The 22046-nt window shown below is 42.2% G+C and overlaps 1 protein-coding gene across 2 annotated transcripts; it reads right to left on the bottom strand.

Moving 5' to 3' along the window:
- Positions 1-78: 78 nt before the first annotated feature.
- LOC134518637 (protein mono-ADP-ribosyltransferase PARP14-like) lies at positions 79-21641 on the bottom strand. 2 transcript variants are annotated; one of them, XM_063341656.1, is made up of 19 exons: positions 21403-21526; positions 20361-20379; positions 19841-19980; positions 19716-19749; positions 18702-18794; positions 17171-17437; positions 15655-15891; positions 12340-14606; positions 10693-10929; positions 10218-10439; positions 9699-9762; positions 8581-8730; positions 7811-7873; positions 6326-6493; positions 4908-5090; positions 4199-4795; positions 3536-3681; positions 2141-2315; positions 79-1354 (listed from the first exon to the last, which is right to left on the bottom strand). In XM_063341656.1, the coding sequence occupies exons 5-19, from the start codon at positions 18751-18753 to the stop codon at positions 1065-1067; spliced, it is 5118 nt and encodes a 1705-aa protein (XP_063197726.1). In that variant the 5' UTR covers positions 18754-18794; positions 19716-19749; positions 19841-19980; positions 20361-20379; positions 21403-21526; the 3' UTR covers positions 79-1064. The 2 variants fall into 2 exon arrangements, with proteins under 2 accessions (XP_063197726.1, XP_063197725.1); XM_063341655.1 differs by lacking the exons at positions 18702-18794; positions 20361-20379 and having other exon boundaries at positions 21403-21641.
- Between the last annotated feature and the right edge of the window lie 405 nt (positions 21642-22046).

The following is a 22046-nucleotide window of genomic DNA, read 5'->3' as shown; positions in this document are numbered from 1 at the left end:
AAGATATTCAAACGTAAAGTGACACTTGTGCTTGAAGTGTGTTCCTTTGTGTAAAAACTGAGTCAGTAACACAACACGGCTGTTTGAAACTACTTTTATTAAAACCACACGTATATGGCTTTTGACTGGCAGTTATAAGATTATCACTGAAATTAAGTGTACAGCTTGCAAAGATGTACAAATGCCATTATTTGCTTCTTTTACAGAACTTTTAATATTTTCCAAATGGTTTAAACATGGTAACTGAGTTATGCCCCTATAGCTGACTCTCTCCAAATTGGTAATTCTACAGAAGGGTTAGCGTTTCGGTAATCACCAGAAGAAATTAAAACTCCCCCTTTACTGCCCTTAAAATTCCAGAAGCAATAACTTTGTGTGTGAAAGTTGGATGTACACAATGCAGGGGACCATAGAAAACCCTCTAAGAAATGTGTATGAATACAGGAAATTTATACCTAGAAAGTAACAAAATATCCCCTAACAGCATAAGGAGGGGTGAAACAATGAAGGTAGAGTGTATGCTCAATATTGGATATTTTTCTTCAGGACTCTTAGCACCAACAAGGGCGAATGGATGCCTGAGAATGACTGAAAACTCTGCTGGCGAGAGAGGTTATCCCTCCAACATGGAGCGTTTTTAAATAAATCCTCCACGGGGAGGCAAACAGTTGGTGCCTTATGGTGGTAACTGGAAACAGGAACACGGACGGATGCACTGGCCCACCCTAACACCTCTTACTTCAGGCCACAGGTCAGGCAGAGCAGCTCCCTCTCCTACCAGTCCCCTCTCCCTCGCATAGGAAGAGGTCAGGGGTGTTCTCACAGTTCTTGCCTACACCTCCACATAACTGAATTTAAAACACAAGTATTGAAATAGCACGTTGTAAAATATTTGCTTATCCCGGCCTCATTACATTGATAACTTGAAGGCATACTTAAACACACAGATAGATTAAAAAAAATCACTTAGTTTAAGAAACCTAGATGTAAACAAGAATCAAGAGTTCCCCTGTTAACTCCCACATGTAAAAGGCACTTAATTTTTCCAGACTACTAAGAACATTCTATTTTCTGAAGGTAATAAGGTATTCAGGATAGGCCTGAATATCATTAAATATAACAAACATTTTTGGAGAATCCACATCATCAACCACGCTGTCATACAGGTCAGTAGGATCTGCTGGGTCTTTCGGTGGTGGGGTGATGAGGCCTTTGCACCCAGCACAGTACTGCCCGGTGAGGACCCGAGCCAAGTACATGTATCTTCTGCCATTCATATCCGGTCTGGAATAAGTATTCTGAGCAGAATAACTTGCATCAACGGCAAAGTACGTTCCATTTCCAATGACTGCAGCTGTTTGGAAAGACAACATTTTCAAATAGTGTTCTTACTCCCACAAGAATCTCTAAAGCTCCCCACTTTTTTTTTTTTTTTTTTTAAACTCTGCAGAAGTTATAAATTTGGTTAGAGTTTACACAGCAAATTCTAGTAATAATCCTTTGCACCAGAATCAAATATGAAGCCACTTAGATGTCAGGTAAGTATCAACACCCAGGTTTTGATTGCTCTTTCCTATGGGGAAAAGGGTTCCTCTCTCTGTTTAGCCTTGTTGTTTAGCTTGCAATCCATCAAATTGCAAACCTTCAGAGCTTTTCAACTTAAAATTACTATATAATTATAATTACAGTTTTCTAGTTATGCTTGTGATTGATTGTGCTGTCCTTATCTTTGGAGGCAACAGGAGAAGTATCCGCACCTCTACTTTGCTACAAGCCTTTGTATAAGAAGAGAGGAGATATCAGCAGCTCGTGTTTGGTATCTCAGCTGAGGATGCTGAACAGCAGTCCTTGTTCCTTTCTGTAGGCAGATCATACAAAACATTTCTCAAAAGCTGCCCAGGCTTGATTTCAGAGTAGGTGAGCTTTTACTAGTACCCTTTAGATGGTGGCATTCATCAAGAAGCGATTAACTGAACAGGTTAATTCCTCTCTGTTCGTATAGATTATGCTCCGGAGTTGTTTATCATTTTATTCTCCAACTTTATTCAGTCTTCATGTGGTGCTAACAGCACTGTAACACTGACATTGCCTAGCACCTCATACATGTCTAGGAAATGAACTGCTTTGGATAATGACTCACCATTCTTTCCAGCAAACCCACGATTAAATCCATTGTAGTTGATCGTGCTCAACGAGGACGCAGCTGTCCCGTGGAACAGCCACTTCTCATTACTTTGATACTTGTTCTTTTTACAGAGAGATTTTTTTTTTATTTGGTATGTCTGCCAGAGGAAGGGATTTTGTATTCTTTCAATCTGCAAAGTCACAAAATAGAACTATATTTATACTGGTAGGGACCAATATTTATCATGGCATTAAAACCAAACCAAGCTGCAAGAATGACAGGAACTTTCACCATGCCCCGTTAGCGTGTGGTTTGGGCTGGGGAACCAAATACCTGAGCCTTGTGAAAATTCAGAAACCAGAGCAGCTTACAGGAGATTTTCAAAGTTGATAATTTTTGCCATACATTTGCTAGAGGCAATGATGCAAGATGCCTTCTGTACACCCTAATGATTTTTACTTATTATTTTCTCACTAAAAGGTAGACTGTAGCAATAGCATTTTGTTGAATTTAAGTTTCTCTTCCAGATCTCAGCTTGGAAGTCAAAATTACTTCCTCTACTGTGTAGCTTAGCAACCCGTAAGAAACTCATATACAAAAATAAACTGGTGGGAGGATAGATGTTGTTGGCTCCCTATGCCAACAATGTGAATACAGCTTATCTGCATCAAAGTACAACCTTAAAGGCATTGCTGTAACAGCTTTCCATTTGCAATGGAAAAAGACTTCATGTCATTACCTTATTTTTTCCCATTGTACACTAATATTTTGTTCTATTTGTGTCTTACTGACCACGGTCATTAAATCTCACAATGGAAGAAAATTTTTCAAACACATATTCTCACTCTTAATTTCATCATATCTTCTCCTATTTATCGCTCCTCCTGATTCTGAATAATTCTGTATTCTCCCTGGCAATCAAATCTCTGGGCACTGCGTTGCAGACTTTTCAATAAGCAGAATCAAATCCCGACACTTTAGTTAAAACCAACGCTCTAGCCTAAAAGGCTCTGGGACTGACAGGGAAGAGTAGTAAAAGCATAAAAAGCTTCACGGCCAGTCTGCAAGGACTTCGTATTTTTCTTTGTATTCTGAACGCGTTTGCTCACGCTTCCATTTCAACATAGAATTTCCTAACTGGAAATGCCACCTTAACTAGTGAGAACCACATTAGCTGAACACAGAGCCAGCCTGAAGACCGATGGCCACTGGTTTTGCATTATTAGAAGGCAGAAATGCAAGGCAACTCTTAGGAAATTTGATTTGATTTATATCCACCCTGTAGAGCGCTGGAGACACTGACATATGAAAGGCATATTAGGTTGCAGACACCTTACAAACAAATACTTAGAAAGTATTTGAATGTTTTCAGCCCAAGAATTCACTTTGTTTTCCCCCATAGGATTTCACCTTCTCTATGACAAAGTTGGGACAGGTTTTCCTAAATTTGTTCTGAACTTTCAGGTATTCCTGACATGATGGCTCAAGATTCACCAGTTTGACCCGTTCCTCTTTCATGTCTTCCCACTGCGCAGGGAGCATTATTGACTGCTTATCTGCAAAACAGAGATTGCATTATTATCACAAGATATCTAGCTCAGTTTTGTAGGCACGTCTTACAAACCAACTGCATATAGAGGGTTGAGAGGATGGTACCTTACACAATACTTTATTCCAAGAATACTCCCTCTCTTCAGTACATCACTGGCTCTGTAATTCACTGCTAAGACTTTATAATTTCTCTAGTCAAATTATCCCCATTCCAATATCTAACTAAAACAAGTTTGAAAACCACAGAAGAATTTTACGCATTCTTCATACACCACTTCCTTTGTCAGACTTAAGCATGAAATCTATGCTCACTGGTCACGTGCACACGGATAATATTTGTATTTAAAACAGATGTGATTTCAGTCATACCTGTCACTAATTATGAAACAAAAACTGCTGGGGAGAGGGGACGGATAAAAACGCTATTATTACTTCTTTGGAATGCCTGAGTTTGCATTTATCAGAATTATCATTCTATAATCACTATTAAAGGGTTTTTTTATTAACAAAGCTGTAATTTACCTTCATTCTTTGGCACACGTTGAATGTTTATAGTTTTTCCTTGGTCATCATTAGCCTGTAGAGTATTCAGATCCACATTGTAGTTCTTCTTGTTAATTTTGACAGTAAGATGTGGTTTTTTAGCTATTTGGGCATCCTCCAGCTGCATATTTGTCAGTTTATCAAAAGCAACAAAGTTACCATTACTTCCTGGATACCTCCATTCTACCAGATTATAAACAAGCTCTGCCTTGGATCGTTCTTCTTCAGTATCCTTAATTTTTTGAATCATTTTTTGAACTTCCACAGACACAAAGCAGACATCCCTGCTAATGCCAGAAATTTTAATGTGATGGGGGGAATGTTTATTCTCAAGATGAATGGTAACATGCTTTCTTCTCTGGAGATCTGCCAAAGTGTCAATTTGCCTCTCACCAAAATTTTCAATTAGCTCATCTGAAATAATGTTTTCAAACTGTTCCTTTAAAATTAAATTCTTGATCCACAATTCAGTTGCATCCACATTTTTTTTACTTTCTCCACAAATTTGAAATGTGGCTAAATCAACTTTCTTCTCCAAAACTGTGGGCTTTTTCTTGTCAGTTTTCCCTGAAAATACTATGAAGAAATACATGTTAGTTATTAGTTTTAAATAAAAGATCTTTAGTTTTATGTGCCCATGCACGTGGAAAACCCACCTACTTATATTTAAACGTAGACGCCCACGAACCTGTTATGGATGAATCTGAACTTTCCTTTTTCTTCATGCTTTCATAAAAGTATCTGAGCATATTTGTCTGGAAGATGATGATTTTGATTTTTTTCAAATGCTGTACTGATGTTTTGCTTGCAAATTCCACTATAGCATCCAACATCTCATCAGCGACCTTTGCTGGACTCTGTCCTGCTTGACCTAAACAAAAACAAAAGGCACGTATCAGTGAGGAGTACTTAAATCAAGGCAGCACCCAGAAAACAGAGACCGTGTCCCCAGCTCGTACAGACTGGTGTCCCTCTCTCCTCCCCCCATTATGCTTTCTAATAAAGCCCCAGGCTTAACCTCAGCTTTACAGCTAAGCCTGTGAGCTCCAGGAGCTGACACACTACACAGACCTGGGAAGCCCTTCTGGGATTCGTCCCCATTTACTTTGAGGCTCCAACAAGCACTTCAGCCTTGGCATCACTACTCTATCCCCATCTTTCAACTGGGTACCAAAGTAAAACCAAACCAAAAGCAGCGGAGAATTTTGGCACAAGCCTGCAGCGTATTTCAAGATACAAACAGGAACACCAAGCTCAAAACAACTGCTCTCATTCCCCTACAACAAGGCTGAAGCGCAACCTAAAGCTTATCCTAAAACATTGGTGGGACCCCTGCCAATTCGAGCCACAGCATCCCTTGGACAGCCATCGTGACAGCAGCAGGCAGACGATGTTGTCAATCCAGGGGACCTGCTGTAGCTACCACTGTGGATTCCAAACACTGACCCACACACCAGCTCTGACCCTAAGCCTGGCACACTGAGCAAGGACCAGCTCACAATTTCTTTTTCCAGTCAAGGGGAGCCTTGGTCTGAGAAGGATACCCTGCTTTCCTCAAGCCCTGCTTCCCTAGCTGACCAGAAGCTTAAGCCAAATAAGCTGGCCTGCTTCTAGCCCTCTGCCGGAGCAGGTAGGCTGAAACAAGACCTATAAAAGGTGTGAAGTGCAGGTATTTTGTACTCAGCCCACAGTTTCCATAGCTGGACAGGCAAGGTTTTGATCTCAGGACAACTTCATCTTTCTTTGCCTACAAAGCCCAACGCCAACCTTTCTGTGGCACTGAAATCCCAAAGCTAGGTCTATGGGAAGGTCTAAGGTTTGAAGAAAGGTGGAGGGTGGCCAGCTGAGTCTGTTTTGGGGCAGAATCTTTTATGGAGCAATACCTTTTCTTTACGTGCTCTTGGTCAATCAGTATTGACTGCAGTATTTATACTTTTATAAAAGCAGCATTTTTGAGTGTGCAGGTGGTGTTTGAAACGACTACAATGAAGTTTACAGAGTTTCTTGTACAAGTCTACTGTTAGCCATATCAGAGGTACTAGCTTTGTCCCACTTTTTGAACTATCTCCATCACAGCCTTCATCAGTTTCCCAAGAAAACACAAACCTGTTCCAATTGCTGGGAAGGAGACAGATTTGTACTTCCTTTGCTCACACTCTTCAAGCACAATGGAGACCTCAATCTTCACGTTCTTAGCATTAATCAAGTGCATGATTTTCTTGCACAACAGTTTTCCACCTTGTGTAATAACCATGCCTTTTTCAGACAACCCAGCTGGAAGGGAGAAGATAAAGGAGGAGACATAACATTTTCAAAGTGGCTATCTCTTTCTGATAAGACAGCTGGTTATATTGACGCTACAAGAGAAGTGGAAAAAGTTAAAAAAAACAAACCACTGTGAGCTATATTATCCTGGTTTTGCAGAATTGCTTTGAGAAAGTAATTCAAGTAATTGTGTGTTTTCTAATTTCCCAAGATCTCTGCTACAAAGTAGTTTCCTATTAAGTACAACTTAAGAATTTATGTTGAAATTAAACATAGTGCATTTTTATTTAAAAGCATGCAAATAGAATGTGCACAATTAATTTATATGAGAAATCCTTTCTTAATGCCACTTATTCCTTGAAAGGTCAAACTCTTATTCTGCAGAAGAGCTGAATGGTTAAAATAATACCATTAAGATAACGACCAACTGATCTAAGAACTGTAGTGAGGAATCTTTAAAAAGACATTCATGTTTTTTCAGAGCGCTCACTCATGTTTGATCACAAACACCTCAAAATAGAGTCATATTGTGAGGATGAATGGACTGATGAAGACAGAGTTACATACCACTTTGCTGGGCACAAAGGCAATGACTGATTGTAAGATGCTCTGCATGTGCTGGGATCAGGCTGATAAACAGGGAGAGCTTGCAGAGCTAAAGGCTGGGAAAAATATCCAGGAAACTGCATCTTGAAAGTTAACTTCTGGACTCAGAGCAGGAACATTTTGTTTATGCAACCAGAACGTGTTCCTTTCTGCAGTCGTGGAGGCCAACCACACTGAGTTGGGATTTTGCTGCTCTACCAGAGTGGCAGAATGCAGACTACAGAACTCACGATCAGGGTGATGAGCAGAGTTACATTATTTCAATACAGAGTAATTATGCATTTGTGAATATTAGCTTTTAAAAGCCAGCCCTGCGCATGCTTACACCGAAAGACAGTCTTCCACCACTTTGTTCAGTTTCAAAACTTCAGCTACTTCTGTAGCTGACAATAGATAATCTTAAAAACTATGCTCAAGTCAATGAGGCTGTTTCTGTTCTTAAGTCAAGAACACGCTTGAGTAATTTCAGGGGCAAAGAACTTAAATTACACTAATTTCCCAGCACTTATTAGCATCAGAAAACTGTATCCATCTTCAGTTGTGAACCGAAAAATTCTCAAAGTAGTTGTGAAAACTTTTCAAAATTTCTAAAAGTAAAAGCTATTTTTTCAGATAAAATAATTATACCATCAGAGTAAGGAATTATAAAACAACTTTAAATTTTAAGAGAGGAAAAAACCCCCCAACCTTAATCAAACAAAATAGTATGCTTTAACGTACCATATTGAGCACATTCTTTTTCTACCTGGGAACCAGCAGCATCCATAATTGCTCTGAAGACCCCTTAAATTATACAAGAAAATCATATACATTCAATTAAGTCAAGATAGCTATTTCAACTCAAAACTCTACTCAACTTCTGTACTCTACAAATACCCCAAATTCTCATATGGCAAGATCCCACAAAGTGCAAAACCTTGTCAGTTCCCCTAAGTACCCTCCATGACACATGTACTGGCTGTAAAGAGAACGCCGCCTTTGTTATTGATTAGAAATCATTAAGAATAACTCCTATTTCATTGTTTCACCAGCCAGTAGTATGCCCCTCACCAAACTCTCCGATTGCTTTGCATTGTATCATTTGATGTTTCATGCTTGCAATGCACAATGTCACCAAAGAATCCTCTGCTTGTCACAGATCAATTTACTTAACCAGGGCTTTAGTTTACAGTGAAACATGTTAGAACAAGAGCAGTTTTTCAGAATTACATTCTATCTAAAAAAATCCCTTTTATTCAAGCGTTTTTGTTTTTAAACAAGAAAAATCTGGTCAGATGCCTTCTGTTTGAGTAGTTTGGAAACTAAATGGAATATTCAGGACACAAAAAAAAACCCATTTAAGATCTATTTCCTGACGAATCACAACCCTCAGTCTCTCTCATCTGAAAAATACTTCGTAGAAGTTTCACATATGGACAAATCTTTCCCTTTCCCCCTTCTAAAAACTAGCCCAAACTTACCACTAAAGAACTACATATTGAATAAAATACCTGTTGTGGCATCAAATGTTGAATTTGTTACATTTACAATAACCTCCGTATCCTCCTTGGTAATATCTCCAGTAATTACTTGCAGCGTAACGGAACCGACCTGCATTTCATGAACTCCCAATACTTCAGTTGAAACAGGCCTAACAAAACCTGCAAGTAAAAGAAAAACACCTCAAAACACTCCTCCTCTAGTCTAGGGTATTATTGTGTTCCACTGATGGAAACTTCAACTTATCTTTTTAAGGAATAAGCTCTAGATCAGTTTGATGGACCTACAGAGACTCTGCCTTCCTCTTTACTCCATTTCTGAAAGCAGGAAGGTGCAGTATTTTTCCCATTTAAATAGTGAAAGTGAAACCATTTCTATTTCTGTAAATTCACACAATATAAATTCAGAAAGGACTCCTGGGGTCATCTGATCTGACCAGCTCTGTTTCAGAGTTTCCCGAATCAGCTTTTACAGGAAATGGAGTATCCAGCTTAAGCACTGCCAGTAATACAGATCCCATCACACTACTTTAAGTTATTTCATCTTTACCCTCACAGATATAAAACTGTTCCTTACTTCTAATCTAAACTTATCTAATTCGTATTTTATCTGCACACTCTTAACTTCACCTCACTGATACTGACAGCAACAGAGAAGAGAGCTATATGCTCTTATGAACAAGCCTCTGCCGTTGATGCAGTTCACTCAAACGCTTTTGCTACTGTGTCACACTACAGTCTGTTAATAAACGTAAAGGTAATTATCCATTCTGTGTTATCTCTATATAGGAGACTAAAAGTACAGAAATACATGTTATTTATGGCTTGTTTGGCAACGTGATACCAAGTTCTTACACCCTTTGAGTAGGGCAAACTAATGGTTCTCCTACCAGGATATCCTCTCCCACGTGATACGACTGGCCTCACAAGGAGACAAGCAAGCTCTCAACAAAAGAAATTCCCCTTTAAAACTTCTACAAATGGAGTTTAAGAATGCCAGCCCATTAAGAGGAAAAAACCCGCACTCTGTGTCTTGATGACATTTCGTCTGTTTCCCCGAGAAGTATAAAACCACTTTACAGTTTTTACGTTCTCCCTTGTGTCCCACCTCCTGCCCCTACACAACTTACTTGCCCATGGGGTTGCAGCATTGCAACTTTCAGCTACCCTACGTTCCAGTTCTGTGGTAAACACCTAAGAAGAGAAAAAAGGTACCAAAAACAGTATTTCAGAGTTCATATACTGAATATTTCTATAATTAAGAGTCAGGTAGCTCTTGCTGAGCCATCTGACACGTTTTACAGACATGTTTAGGTATCATTAACAACAGCAGAAGCCTCAGTGTGGACAATGTAATAACAGACACTGCCTTTGCATTGCCAGAACTCCTCTGTCAGAAGATGAGTGAGCATCTACAGGTGTTTACAGTGCCAGCAGCGAGACCAATTTTGTCTGCAGCTTATGCTTGCTGACAGTTTATATTTCAGAGACACCGAATGATAACACTGGAGAGACATCACTCTCACTGGCCCACAGCGGGAAGAAAGTGCTAAATTATTCCCTTAAGAAAGCAATATAACCGAAATATATTGTTAGGGCATAACTAGAACAGTATGTAAGATAGGCAGCTTTGTCCTGAGAAGAACTACCTGAATGTTATCCAGATCTTTTGGACTCAGGAGAAAATGAACTTCCTGGAGAGTCTTCCGAGCATGACTACTACTGAACTCGAACACCTTATCAAACATTAACTCAGAAACAAGGGTTTTAGGATATCCAAATCCTCCAGTTCCAATAGCTGGGAAAGTGATTGAATTCAGTCCAAGTTCTTCAGTTTTCTTTAAGCAGGAGTAGATTATACCTTCTAGAATCTGTAAAACACAGCAAAGATTTCTATTTAAAAAAAAAAAAAAAGACATCATCTATTATTCGTTCCATCGAGACTATGTTGGTATGAGAAAAAGCACTCAGCATATCAAGGCATCTTTAAGGTCACTTAAACAGAAGCAAATGGAGTTGAGTCACCTAAACTAATTATTTCAAATCCTGAAACTTCATGATAGGATTCCAAATAAATCTGTTTTCAAAATCAATTTTATTTTTTTTTAAATAATTAAAAGGTACCTTCAGGGTCTCTCCTGTTAATCCATCCCATGAGGGAACTATGGCATGAAACACGTACTTGCAGGCCAGAGCACATCCACTGGTGCAGAGCACACTCCCTTCATCAGCAAACACTCTATCTATTTCTTTGTCAAACTCTTCTTCAAGTGCTGGTCCAGCCTTTGCCAGCAAGGCTTTGCAAAGAGGCCCCGTGCCAAAATTCAGATCTACGCCAACGCTGTTGACAATAATGTCCGTCTGCAACAAAATTACAACGAAAATATCTATAGCCAGACTTCAAGTAAATATACACATCGACACTAATGGCACTACCAAAGCAATGCACAGCAGAAAAAACAAGATGCCAACAGAGAAATTACCTAGTTTTCAGCACAGCTTCTGCATACTGAGTATTCCTGGACTTGTGGGAAACCTATAGTAGGCAGCATCAGACCCAGTCTGAGTACCAGCCCCACGGTTATCTATGTGCGAGCAGATCATCCATCCAAGCCCTCAGGGGAGGCAAAGCTGTGACTCACCTCATCCTGAGCAGACCCCACAGGTGAAATAAACCCAATGTACAAAGTTTAATGTCCCCTTTCCTTCTTTTCACTGAAGTGGGACTGTCTACACCTTACCAGAAAAGCAGCACCTCCTGCAGCAAAATGAAGTGACGGGAGATGGTTGTGCTTTCGTGAAGTAAACCAGGCAAAGCCCCAAAGCCTGTTTGCTTTGCAGTTCCACTGAAGGTCTTTTAATTACAAAACATTTTAAATATGCATCACATTGAGCTTTTTCACATCTACTATTGCTCTTTTGTTGGAACAGGCTTTGACAGACACCAAAATGGCAACGGAACCAACCAATATTGAAAAAACAGGACAATAATAATAATAATTTAGGGAGATTTTAAACTCCCAAAGCAGAAAAATCAGGGGCAGTTGAGAGAGACAAATTCACCAAGATGCACTTTGCGTCACTGAAGAAAAAAACATACGGGAAAGAAACTAGACAGAGTGTAAATTGAGTTTTGATGGTCTAGATGAGTAGTAATTAAGCTCTTTGTCAGCAAAAAGAACGATAAAAACAAAACGGGGGGAAAATAAGTAGAATCAGGTCTAGACTTTGGCAGAACAATCTAAGCGTGCACCATTCTACAGTGTTGCTTTTCTAGAGGCCAGTAGCTTATTCACAGACTGTGTCTTTAACCCGTCCAAAGAGAAGGGAACTGAGAAACACAAGGTACATCCTCCCTGTTAGCAAGACTCACAACAGCGGCCCAGACAGGTGATGATTTCCTGTAATATCCAACCAGGACAGCCACAGATCACGTAAATACTTTTAGAAAATATTTTAATATTTCCCATTTAGAGAAAAAGCAAACTTGTTTTACATGTTGACCTTAGATCTGGAGAATGAATAAAACCTAGCTGGGAATAAAACACCCCAAAATTCAAAGCTGGCCGCTAGAAACCGCTGCAGAGTGACAGATGCCAACCTGAAATACAGCAGTTTTGCAAGCCTGCATCCATGTTTAGGTAGCACATAGCTGCTGTTTACTTACGTAGCAATCTTCTTGTAAAACAATATAACCTACTGTCGTTCCTTTTCGATTTGAATTTAAAGATGACATCAAGTTAGAAAGGAACCAGAAAATGAAAGACCTACCGTGGCCTCCTGAATGTTTTTCTTCTCCACTCGGATGAGCAGTCCTTCATTTGTCATAACCATCTGCAGATCCTCTTTTCTCTTCTCCTGGCTTTCTCTCAGCTTACCGTTTCCCAGATGCGGTGTTGGCAGTACTGAGGATGTGAACACTGTTTTTACTGTCTCACTCAGAGCCTGAACCGTTTCTTCCGCACCATCCACAAGGTGAACCTCCTTCAAGCTGCTGGCCCCCATGGATTCTTCCAAGGTCTCCTTGATGGAGGATACAATCGAATACGTACACAGTTCCATTGGAAAGCCAAAAATCCCTCCACTTATAGCAGGCAGAGCTATGGAACGATGATTGTATGTTTCAGCTAGTTGTAGACTCTTCTTCACTGTCTTTCTTAACAAGAACACGCACTTTTCTGGGTCATCCTTCCTCCACCTGGGCCCAACGGCGTGAATGACATTCTTGCAGGGGAGTTTCCCAGCGCCGAGAATAACTGCGCACCCAGGCTGCAAACGCCCGTTCCTCCTCACCAGCTCATCACACTCCTGTTGCAGCTCTGGACCAGCCGCTTTGAACAGTGCTTCCGCAAGGCCACCGATGTGTTTTAAGTCTTCATTAGATGCGTTTACCACAACATCAACAGGATAAGTGCACAAGTCAGCCTTATACACTGCTACTACAACTCCATCTGGCAGCACTTTCTTGTAGTAGAGCTTTCTTTGCTCATTGTTGACAACTTTTTCACCCATCTGTTGTTGTTGTTCTTGTTCTTCTTCCAGCCTAATCAAACAGTTAAATTTCTGCTTTGCCTCAAATACACACGAATCTTCCCTCTCAGTGAAGAACTCTCTGGCTCCTGGTGTATTAATTGGCACGCTTTTTAAGTAAAGGGATGAGAGAATTTTTTCAAATGTGGCAGCTGCTTTGGGAACTTCTGCTCTTGATCCACTCAGGGAAATACACAGTGTCTTGGTGTCAAAACATACTGTCACACCTTTCTTCTTCAATTCAAGATAAACACTGGATTTTTCCTTCTCTACAAACTGCACTTCCGCCAGTGACTTAGCCAGGATTACTTTTTCCATGTGTGTGTTTCTATCTATAAAATCATTAAGTTTCTGATACACTTCTGTTACGGGCTTAGAAAAGCCAGCAATAATCACTTTGTTTTCTTTTCCAACAGGTTCATCAATGACTACATTTTCCTGTGGAGAACTGTACTTCTTACGCAAGAAGGCAAGAAGACTACCCCACTGCTGCTTTTTAATGACCTCACCATCCTCCACGTTGATGCACTTTTGCTGTAAGCCTGTCTTTAGTTGCTTTTCTGCTTCTAGAAGATCTTTGGCAGCATTTCCAAATAGCAACACAGTATCACCCTCAAGCTCATAAAAAGCATTAATTTTTTTCCTAGTGAATAATATCTCCGACACTGGTTTATTATCTACATGCTGTAGATAGCAGAAAACATAAGGATCAACGGTGACTGATGTGCGTGGCATATTTAATACCTTTTCTAATAAGTCAGCTTTGACTTTATATACTTCCACAGGTAATCCACACAACTGAACAGTTTTTTTTGTGTCATCGTAAACAATCTTTAAGCACGGACATTCTTTGTGAATATTCTTTTCTAGCCCAGCATTCTTCATAACAGCATACTTCCCTGGGTTCACAGACACATAAATTTCTATGCTTTCTTTATCCTTCTCGCTTTGATTCATGGGTTTTTCCATGCATTTCCTCACTTCCTTCTCTGCACTGTCCACTGCTGCTTTGCTGCCTGCAATCACCACCATCTCCTCAGAAATATCAGTTATGATCAAAGCAACATCTTTCACCAATCTGTTTTTCACATCTTTCCAACCCACTGAATTTACTTTACATTTGATAGCTATGTAAGATGCCATGATACGCGAGAACTCAGCCAAAGCATCTTGCTTCCATGTCTTGACCAACTTAATCTTTGTTTTTTTCTGCTTGGAGAGAGATGATGATGGGCACAACATAATTTCTGGGTTAGCACAGACTATCTGGGGCCATTTTAGCTCACAATGGCAAATTGCCATTTCCTGGTTTATGTCTTGGATCAGTTTAGCCTGCTTTTGTAAAAACTGCCAGACATACGGATCCAGTGGCACCCCAATGGGGTCTGGCATCTTGACAGTTGGTCTTCCTTCTCCATAGAGAGCTGTTCCCAGGGAGTGGTAATATGGATGCACAGAAATCGGTTTCTGTTCCAGTAAATGCTGCTTTTCCAAGACAGTGTTTAGATCTAAAAGTTAGGACACACACATACAAACACACATATACCATTAACTTTAAATCAAGCAAATGACTCTGTTCTTAGAACTATTACATTGAATAAAATAATAATTTTTTTTTTCCATTTGAAAGAGCTGTTTTTACATCTTTCTTATTTCCAAACCACTCTGAGGGGACAAGATAAAAGGCTCGTCTCCAACTACTTTGGTAAATATGCTTGTGCCTGTATTTACCTGTACAGCTACACCTCGCCCTCATTTCCTAAGGAAACCCCACCACAGACCAGGGCCATATCAACGTACTACTATGAAATGCTCCTTACTGCCAACTTAAAATAAAACCCTTTGTGCCAGTGCATTTTCACTTTTTTTTTTTCCATTTCAGTTGGAATGGACAAAGAAAAGGAATTATAATATTGGCACAGACTTAAAACCACATTACAATGATCCAAATTACATATTAACTTAATGTACAAAATATTCTTAAGCAAATTCTGAGAGTCAGAAGAAAAACAATCACCTGGCAGATATCTTTCATTAAAACTAAAGGAATTTACTAAGTCAGGAGTCTCCTAACACAGAGATACTTACTAGAGGTTGCGCTGGCACAAGAACAGGACAGTGATTCAACACAAGGAATAGCAACAAGATTGTTCTTTAGCTCTATTCTTCCCTGATAATCAAGATATCTGACCTTAACCAGTTTCTGAAAGCTCACTGTGATAACTGAAGTCATTGGCAGATCTTGCTTCCTCTACCTGTACGTACAACTTAATGTCGTATTGCAAATAAAAACCTCTGTAAATGGTGAGAAAACACCAGTAGGAACAACCCACGCAGAAAGCAGGTGTCAAAATGAATCTTTAGTAGCATTGAAAAAAAAAAATTCTGAAACCCTAGACGTGCAACAGTATTTCTAAATCCAGAGCACTTCCCAAGAACAGAACAGCGTACACTGGCTTTAGCGACAGTAAGCTTCTCCTAATGCCCAAATTTGCAGTAATTTTCTTTCAAGCCCACCACCCGGGAGCACTGTGGTCAGGCGAAGGACAGTGTTACCTTTGTGATCACAGAAAGTAATGATGGCCGCGTTCTTCTCAGGGAAGAGCTGGACGTCTGACACGGGCCCCCCTCCATTCTGTGGACTCTGAAAGTAAACTGAGATGCACTCTGCGGAAACGCTAGCCGGTACATTTTCAGCCTTGATGCTCCGGGTCAATTCAAGAAGCCTGGCAGTTATTTTCAATTCGTTAACTTTCTTGTTTTGTGAGCACTTCTTGACAAATTCTTCAGCGTCTGTAAACAGAAGAACAGTATGAACTGACCATATTTTCCTGGGTCACCATCAGCCCTGGCAGAGAAATGAGATCAGTCTACTTCTCCCTGTACTTGGAGCAAAACTGTCCTTGGTGCCAAATAACTCTGTGTTGTTACAAAAAAGGAAATGCACAGCGCCATGTTACTTTCTGCTATTCACTACCACTATGTCTGTTCCCCTTATTCACATCTTGATACTTCAATAACTTGCAGAACTCATCTCCACTCGGTCCACTTCTAATTCTTTTCCACCTAACCCAAAATAAGACAGAGACAATGAAACACTCTCATCCAACTTCAATTAATGAAGATGCCACAATTTTCTTTTTTTAGTGTAAGATTTGGATCACGGATATTTTCATGGAGCTGTATTTAAGATTTAAATCTTTCTTGAGAGACTACAGTCCAGGTGTTTTTAAAAACTGTCTAAATCTCCAACAGGAGAAGAATGAAGCTCTGAAAGCTATTACTCATACGTATATGGCCTGGTTTGAGGTAAAACAGAACCAATTTTCTGGTTTGTAATTTTACTTTTTAGCTGGACCTCTTCTAACTGACTAAACTCTGAAATTAATTGCATATTGTTCAGAAACTGTTCACTCTCAGAGTGATAAGACCTGATTATACCAAGGAATGGTATGCACAGAGGCTCCTGCTTATACTTATTGCTATAACAAACACAGTCAGCTAACTTCATTATTTGCCCCGTTAAAGGGTCAGAAGCAGAAAAGCATAGAGGGGTCACACCTGTAGGGAGGAGTGGACAGGAGAGGTGACCCAAAACTGACCAACAGGGTATTCCATCCCATCTGCATCATGCTCAGTATAAAAGCTACGGGGTCAAAAGGTCAACTCTTTCTTCAATGGCTGATGTCCGAGGACAACCGTGTCTATTTGCCTGCTTTTGATTCTGATCTGAGCACTCCTGTCTCCAGATCTGGAATCCTGCTCCTGCCGACACTGACTCCAGTCTGGGACTTTCCCTGTGCCTGCTGGTGACGCAACTGTCATCCTGGGAGCTGGATATGGTTTTGTATATATTGTATACTTTTTCAGTTATTATTATTATTTATTTTTTCATTACTTATTAGTATTTTCATTAATGTTGTTTAGTTCTTTTTCTAAACTTGTAAATCTCTCTATCTCTTCCTCTCCTCTCTTGGCAGGGGGGGAGGGCATCTGTCATTCTGATTGGCCAATCCAGCCAAAACCACGACAATATACACAGAAATGAATGATTGCGTTCATCCTGTCTTACCGATACTTTTTATAAAGGTAGCTACAGCAACATTTATATCAGGTATCACTTCCACAGTGAAGTCATCATCTACTGCCAGGCCGCTGATGCTTTCCAACAGCATACTTAAGCGTTTTAGACTGCATCCTTGTATGTTTTCAAACACCACCGAAGGTGAGGTCTCTGCGGACTTTTCTGCAATGCTCTTCGCAGAGCCAGGTTCCTCCTGGAGTTCATTGTTCGGAACAGAACTCTCTGCTTTCTGCAAGGCTTCTGCATCATCTTCAACTGAAAGAGAAATAAGCCACTTGACATATTGCTACACATTTCCTGGAATAAGCAGATTTTACTTCTTTTTTCTCTCCTTTCCTTTCCCAAGAAAAGAGATCATCTAACCAATCAAATACTGCAGGGTAGCCTGGGACGTTTTGGGATCCAAAACACCTCAGATGAAACATTCTGCAGGGCTGCAGGCAGCTCCTTTGATGGCACAAAAATAGCCATGAGTAAACAGGTCCAAGGTCACTGTTATGCCTCTGTGTTGGAGACATGAATAAAATAAAATAAAATCCATTGAGATAATTTGCCACGGCTGCCCAGGCGCTTGTAAGGGTTGTGAGAGACCCTGCAGCCTCTGCACTGGTTTCTTGGCCCAGGTGCAGGCATAACAAGCCCTAACATAGGCTCAGCATATCCACACGCACCATAGGCCACCAGTAGCTCTGCATGACCCAATGCAAAGCCTCCTGATGACCACTGTGCTGTACCATCACTGTGGCATGACAGCACTGAAGGACCCATGTGCACAGAAAGCTGGCAGGGATGCCACAAAATTTCACAGATAGAAAATATAACAGGGGTTGCCGACCGAGTATCCCAGAAGTCCAGCGGCTGCCGGAGGAAGGCATGTCTCCAGCTTTATGGACAGACGAGGGCAGAGGCGAGAGAGAACCTCCAAATGGGAATGAAGTGCTCCTCCACGTGCCTGAGTAAACTCAGAGTGTCACCCAGGTGTGTGGTGACACTATTTTCCTCCAAGTCATGAAAAACAGTGGTCAGAGAGCGCTGCACGATGGCGGGGGACTGGCACAGGCCAAAGGGCACCCCATGGTGCTCAAGATGGTCATTACTTGCTATCGAAGGCAGGTCTCCACTCGTTGCCTCAAACACACACAAGCAGGAGTGTAAGCCCCTCTCAGTTTGGTAAATCAGCACATCCCTGCACCATGGCAAGGAGACAAGCATCAAATGAAACCCTGGCACTCGCCACCCTCAGTGTAAACCTCCAGGGCCACCATCGGTGGCTGTGGCAGAGGCCACATACGACTGAGGGGAGAGGAGCTCGGTGGAGCAGTTGAACACCTGACCAGGGGCGTAGCAGGGGGCAGGATAATGTTTCTGCTTGTTTTCGCTCAAGAACACCCAAAAATCCCTAAATCCTGGGGTAGCACCCAACAGGCTGGCCATGGGGGACAGCCCCAAGAAGAGGCAGATGTGAGGTGGGAAGACTTGAGCAGGTGGAATCACAAACAGGGAGGCTCTGCCCGCTCACCAGGTTTAGGTCTCCAGAGGAACAACAACAACTGATACCAATCCCATAACATTTTCAGAAGACAGCTGCCTTTGGAGGCTCACCAGCATAAGCCTGACAAGAGGAAAAAAAAAGAAGTAACTGCAGAAGCAACAGCTCTACAGACGCTCGTTAATAATTTCTACATCACCGACACGAATCATCTGCTCCACTATGTCCAATGAAGAAAGTACAAGAAAGCCAAAACCGAAAGCTAGGCTGACCCAACAAAGCAATTAAGAGCAGCATCTGGAGATTTTCACGGTCCTCTCTAGTATAACCAAAAAATAGTAGATGATAACTAAGTCATCTTCAAAATCAGGTACTAATAAGTACCTAATTTTGAAAGAAGGAAAACCACCCAAAACGGCACCGAACAAAACTTAATACAGAAAGGAAAAGATAAGGGGGTAATTACTGAACAACTTCCTGATTAACTGGTCTGTCCTGGGGCAGAGTCCTTAATCTTCACAGATGCAGGGATATTTGTGCGTGCAGCACTGTTTTCTAGATTGCTTTCCAAATCATAAAGCTTAGCAGAATGTTGCAGAAAGAGGACCTAACCGAAGTCACTGAGGTGCTGGGGAGATGCACCGCTTGCCTTTACAGGCTCTCCTAACTGCAAGGAGCACAAAGGCACCAGGCCTGGGCTCAAGACCTTCAATCTAGGTGTTTCTACGTAGATCTTATCTTAGAGCAGTTATGCATGAAAAGGGAACTAAATCCTTCTCTGGAGATGCTCCTCTGATTAAAAAGGCTATTTTAGAAGCTAAAACCAGGCGCGTGGTCTAAGTCTGGCAAGGTGAACTCCACCCTTGGTGACAAAGTCTGCAGTGTCCCTGGCCAGACACCTTTCCCTGTCTCACCCAAGTCAGGCGGCCAAACTCAGAAACTGTCAGCACAAATCGCCACAGAACTGGAGCCACATGTGGAGAGAGGCACCACCATTTTCGTTTTATGAAGAATCAGCACACAGCGTGATGGATAACATCTTACCTTTTGTTTGAAGGTTGCCCATGGAATCCAGAGTCTAAAATAAAATGAAAGCAAAATATCAGTGACTGATTTGACACTCCCACCACTATTTCAAATCTATGGTTAGGATTACAATTTTTATTCACCTTTGTGGGAACTAATTCCTCTTCAAATGCCTCCCCTTCAGCAGCCAGTGCTGTTTCAGGCTCTGTGACAATAAACTTCAATACTCCTTTTTCTCCCAAATACAGCTGATGAGACTGTCTCTCAAGAACTTGTTGCTTCACTAAACAAAACCAAAAAAACCCAGTGACAATCCGATTAGAAATACAGCTTCAAATTACATAGTGCTTTTCCACCATTACATTAGGACACATATACCATCCCACAAAATGTAAGAGCTTTAAACCCGTAATGTTAACACAGTGTGCACAAGGTTTTCCTCCTGAAAAGAAACATAAGAACAGCAGAAGATATTATTTCTGCAAAAAACACCACCAGAGGTGCAAAGCTCAGCTCCACCACACATTTTGTGGCCGGTGTCCGGCGGGCAGCCCTGCACCGAGGCTGCAGCATGAGGGTCCCAGTACCAGCCCCACACCTTGCACACCCGCTTACAGCCAGTGTCAAAAAATAATAGCTCGGGGCTGCATGTCCTGAACTTACCAGCTGGCCGAGTCAGCAACTGGGAAGCATGGCAAGGCAGAGAAAAAAAAAGTGTACATATATATGTTTTTACGCACATACATGTACATGCATGCATATGTATACATTTAACCCAACTGCAGCTGAATGCTATCCACCTTGCTGCAACTTTATATAAATATGTGCACATTATATATGTCATGTTTTTAATATATATGTTTGTAACTACAATATATATTTAAGTTACATTAACATATGCTTTATCATTATTATTATTTATTATTAAAGGGGGCCTACAAGAAAGATGGAGAGGGACTCTTTATCAGAGACAGTAGTGATAGGACGAGGGGTAACGGTTTTAAACTGAAAGAGGGGAGATTTAGATTAAATATCAGGAAGAAATTCTTCACTGTGAGGGTGGTGGGACACTGGCACAGGTTGCCCAGAGAAGCTGTGGCTGCCCCATCCCTGGAGGTGTTCAAGGCCAGGCTGGATGGGGCTTTGAGCAGCCTGGTCTAGTGGGAGGTGTCCCTGCCCAGGGCAGGGGAGTGGAACTGGATGATCTTTAAGGTCCCTTCCAACCCAAACCATTCTATGATTCTATTCTGAGGGCAATCTAGAGAATACTGCTGTGCATCAAAATTAATATATATGCATACATACCTGGTAGGGCGTATTTGTTAACTTATAGAGTTGTTCAAAATGCAATGTAGAGGCTAGTATTAAGCACCGAACTTAATCATATGTATAAGCGACTACACAATACGTATATTGCCTATTATGGGATGTACACGACGTATTATATACTACAGATGTGTACGTTACATGATAGACCGTATATATCGCATCACATGTGATAATCAAGTCAACATATACATTTTAACTGGCAGAAAGTTGCCGCTGGCGAGTTACCGACCCGGCCGCGCTCAGCCCCACAGGCGGCCGAGGCACCGACCCCCTTCCCCGGCCGCCCCGCCCGGGGGGAGGCGCCCTGCCCTGGGCCACGGCGGCCCCCGGACCCGCCTGTCCCCGCCGGTCCCCTCACCCCGCCGCGGCCGCTCACCCTCGGGCTGGGCAAAGCAGACGAGGAGATCCCCGGCGGCGGCGGCGTCCCTCAGCTCGCACTCGCCGCCGCCCGAGCGCCGCTGGCTCTTGAAGTAGCAGAGCAGCTTCTTCCTCAGGGCGGGAGAGGGCTCGGCGGCGCCCCAGTCGCCCCGCACCAGCAGCGGGAAGGCGCACGACCCCCAGCTCGCCATGGTGGCCCGCAGCTCCTCTCAGCGCCGCCTTTCGCTTCCGTTTGGCGGCGGGGCGGGACGGGGCAGGGAGGGGGCGGAGCGGGGAGGGCCGGCCCCGCCGCCTTCGCCCTCAGGCAGGGCCGCGGCCGGGAGCGGGAGGCGAGGCGGGCGCCACCCAGCGCCGCCCTCTGGTCGCCACAAGCCAGTCCCGGGACGGCTTCCTTCCGGACTCCCTGTCACACCTGCGCTCCTCGCCCTGCCAAGGCTTCCTAAAACACCCGGAGCTGCCTCAGGCGCTTGGAAAATGTCCCCTCCCTCCCTGCTAGTGCTGGGAGGAGGAACATGGTCCCCTTGCGCTCCGCCGCCTCCCCGCCGGCCTCTAGGTGGTAACAAACTGGTTCGGAGAAGCGGTGGCTCTCACTCGCCACCTGCACAAAGCCCAGTGCTACGGGCCAAGGTTGGGGCTGGGCCG

This window comes from Chroicocephalus ridibundus, chromosome 7 (genome assembly GCF_963924245.1).
Source record: "Chroicocephalus ridibundus chromosome 7, bChrRid1.1, whole genome shotgun sequence".
NCBI classification, from domain to species: domain Eukaryota; kingdom Metazoa; phylum Chordata; class Aves; order Charadriiformes; family Laridae; genus Chroicocephalus; species Chroicocephalus ridibundus.
Note: the sequence above shows the minus strand (reverse complement) of the source record. Positions and strands in the feature narration are given on the sequence as shown.

Excerpts from the sequence above, each read along its gene's own strand:
- LOC134518637 (XM_063341655.1), bottom strand. The coding sequence starts at position 21,595 with ATGGCGAGCTGGGGGTCGTGCGCCTTCCCGCTGCTGGTGCGGGGCGAC. Across the intron at positions 19,750-19,840 it reads AGGAATTAGTTCCCACAAAG|ACTCTGGATTCCATGGGCAA; the intron begins GTGAATAAAAAT and ends ATTTTATTTTAG. Across the intron at positions 14,607-15,654 it reads TACTTTCTGTGATCACAAAG|ATCTAAACACTGTCTTGGAA; the intron begins GTAACACTGTCC and ends CCTAACTTTTAG.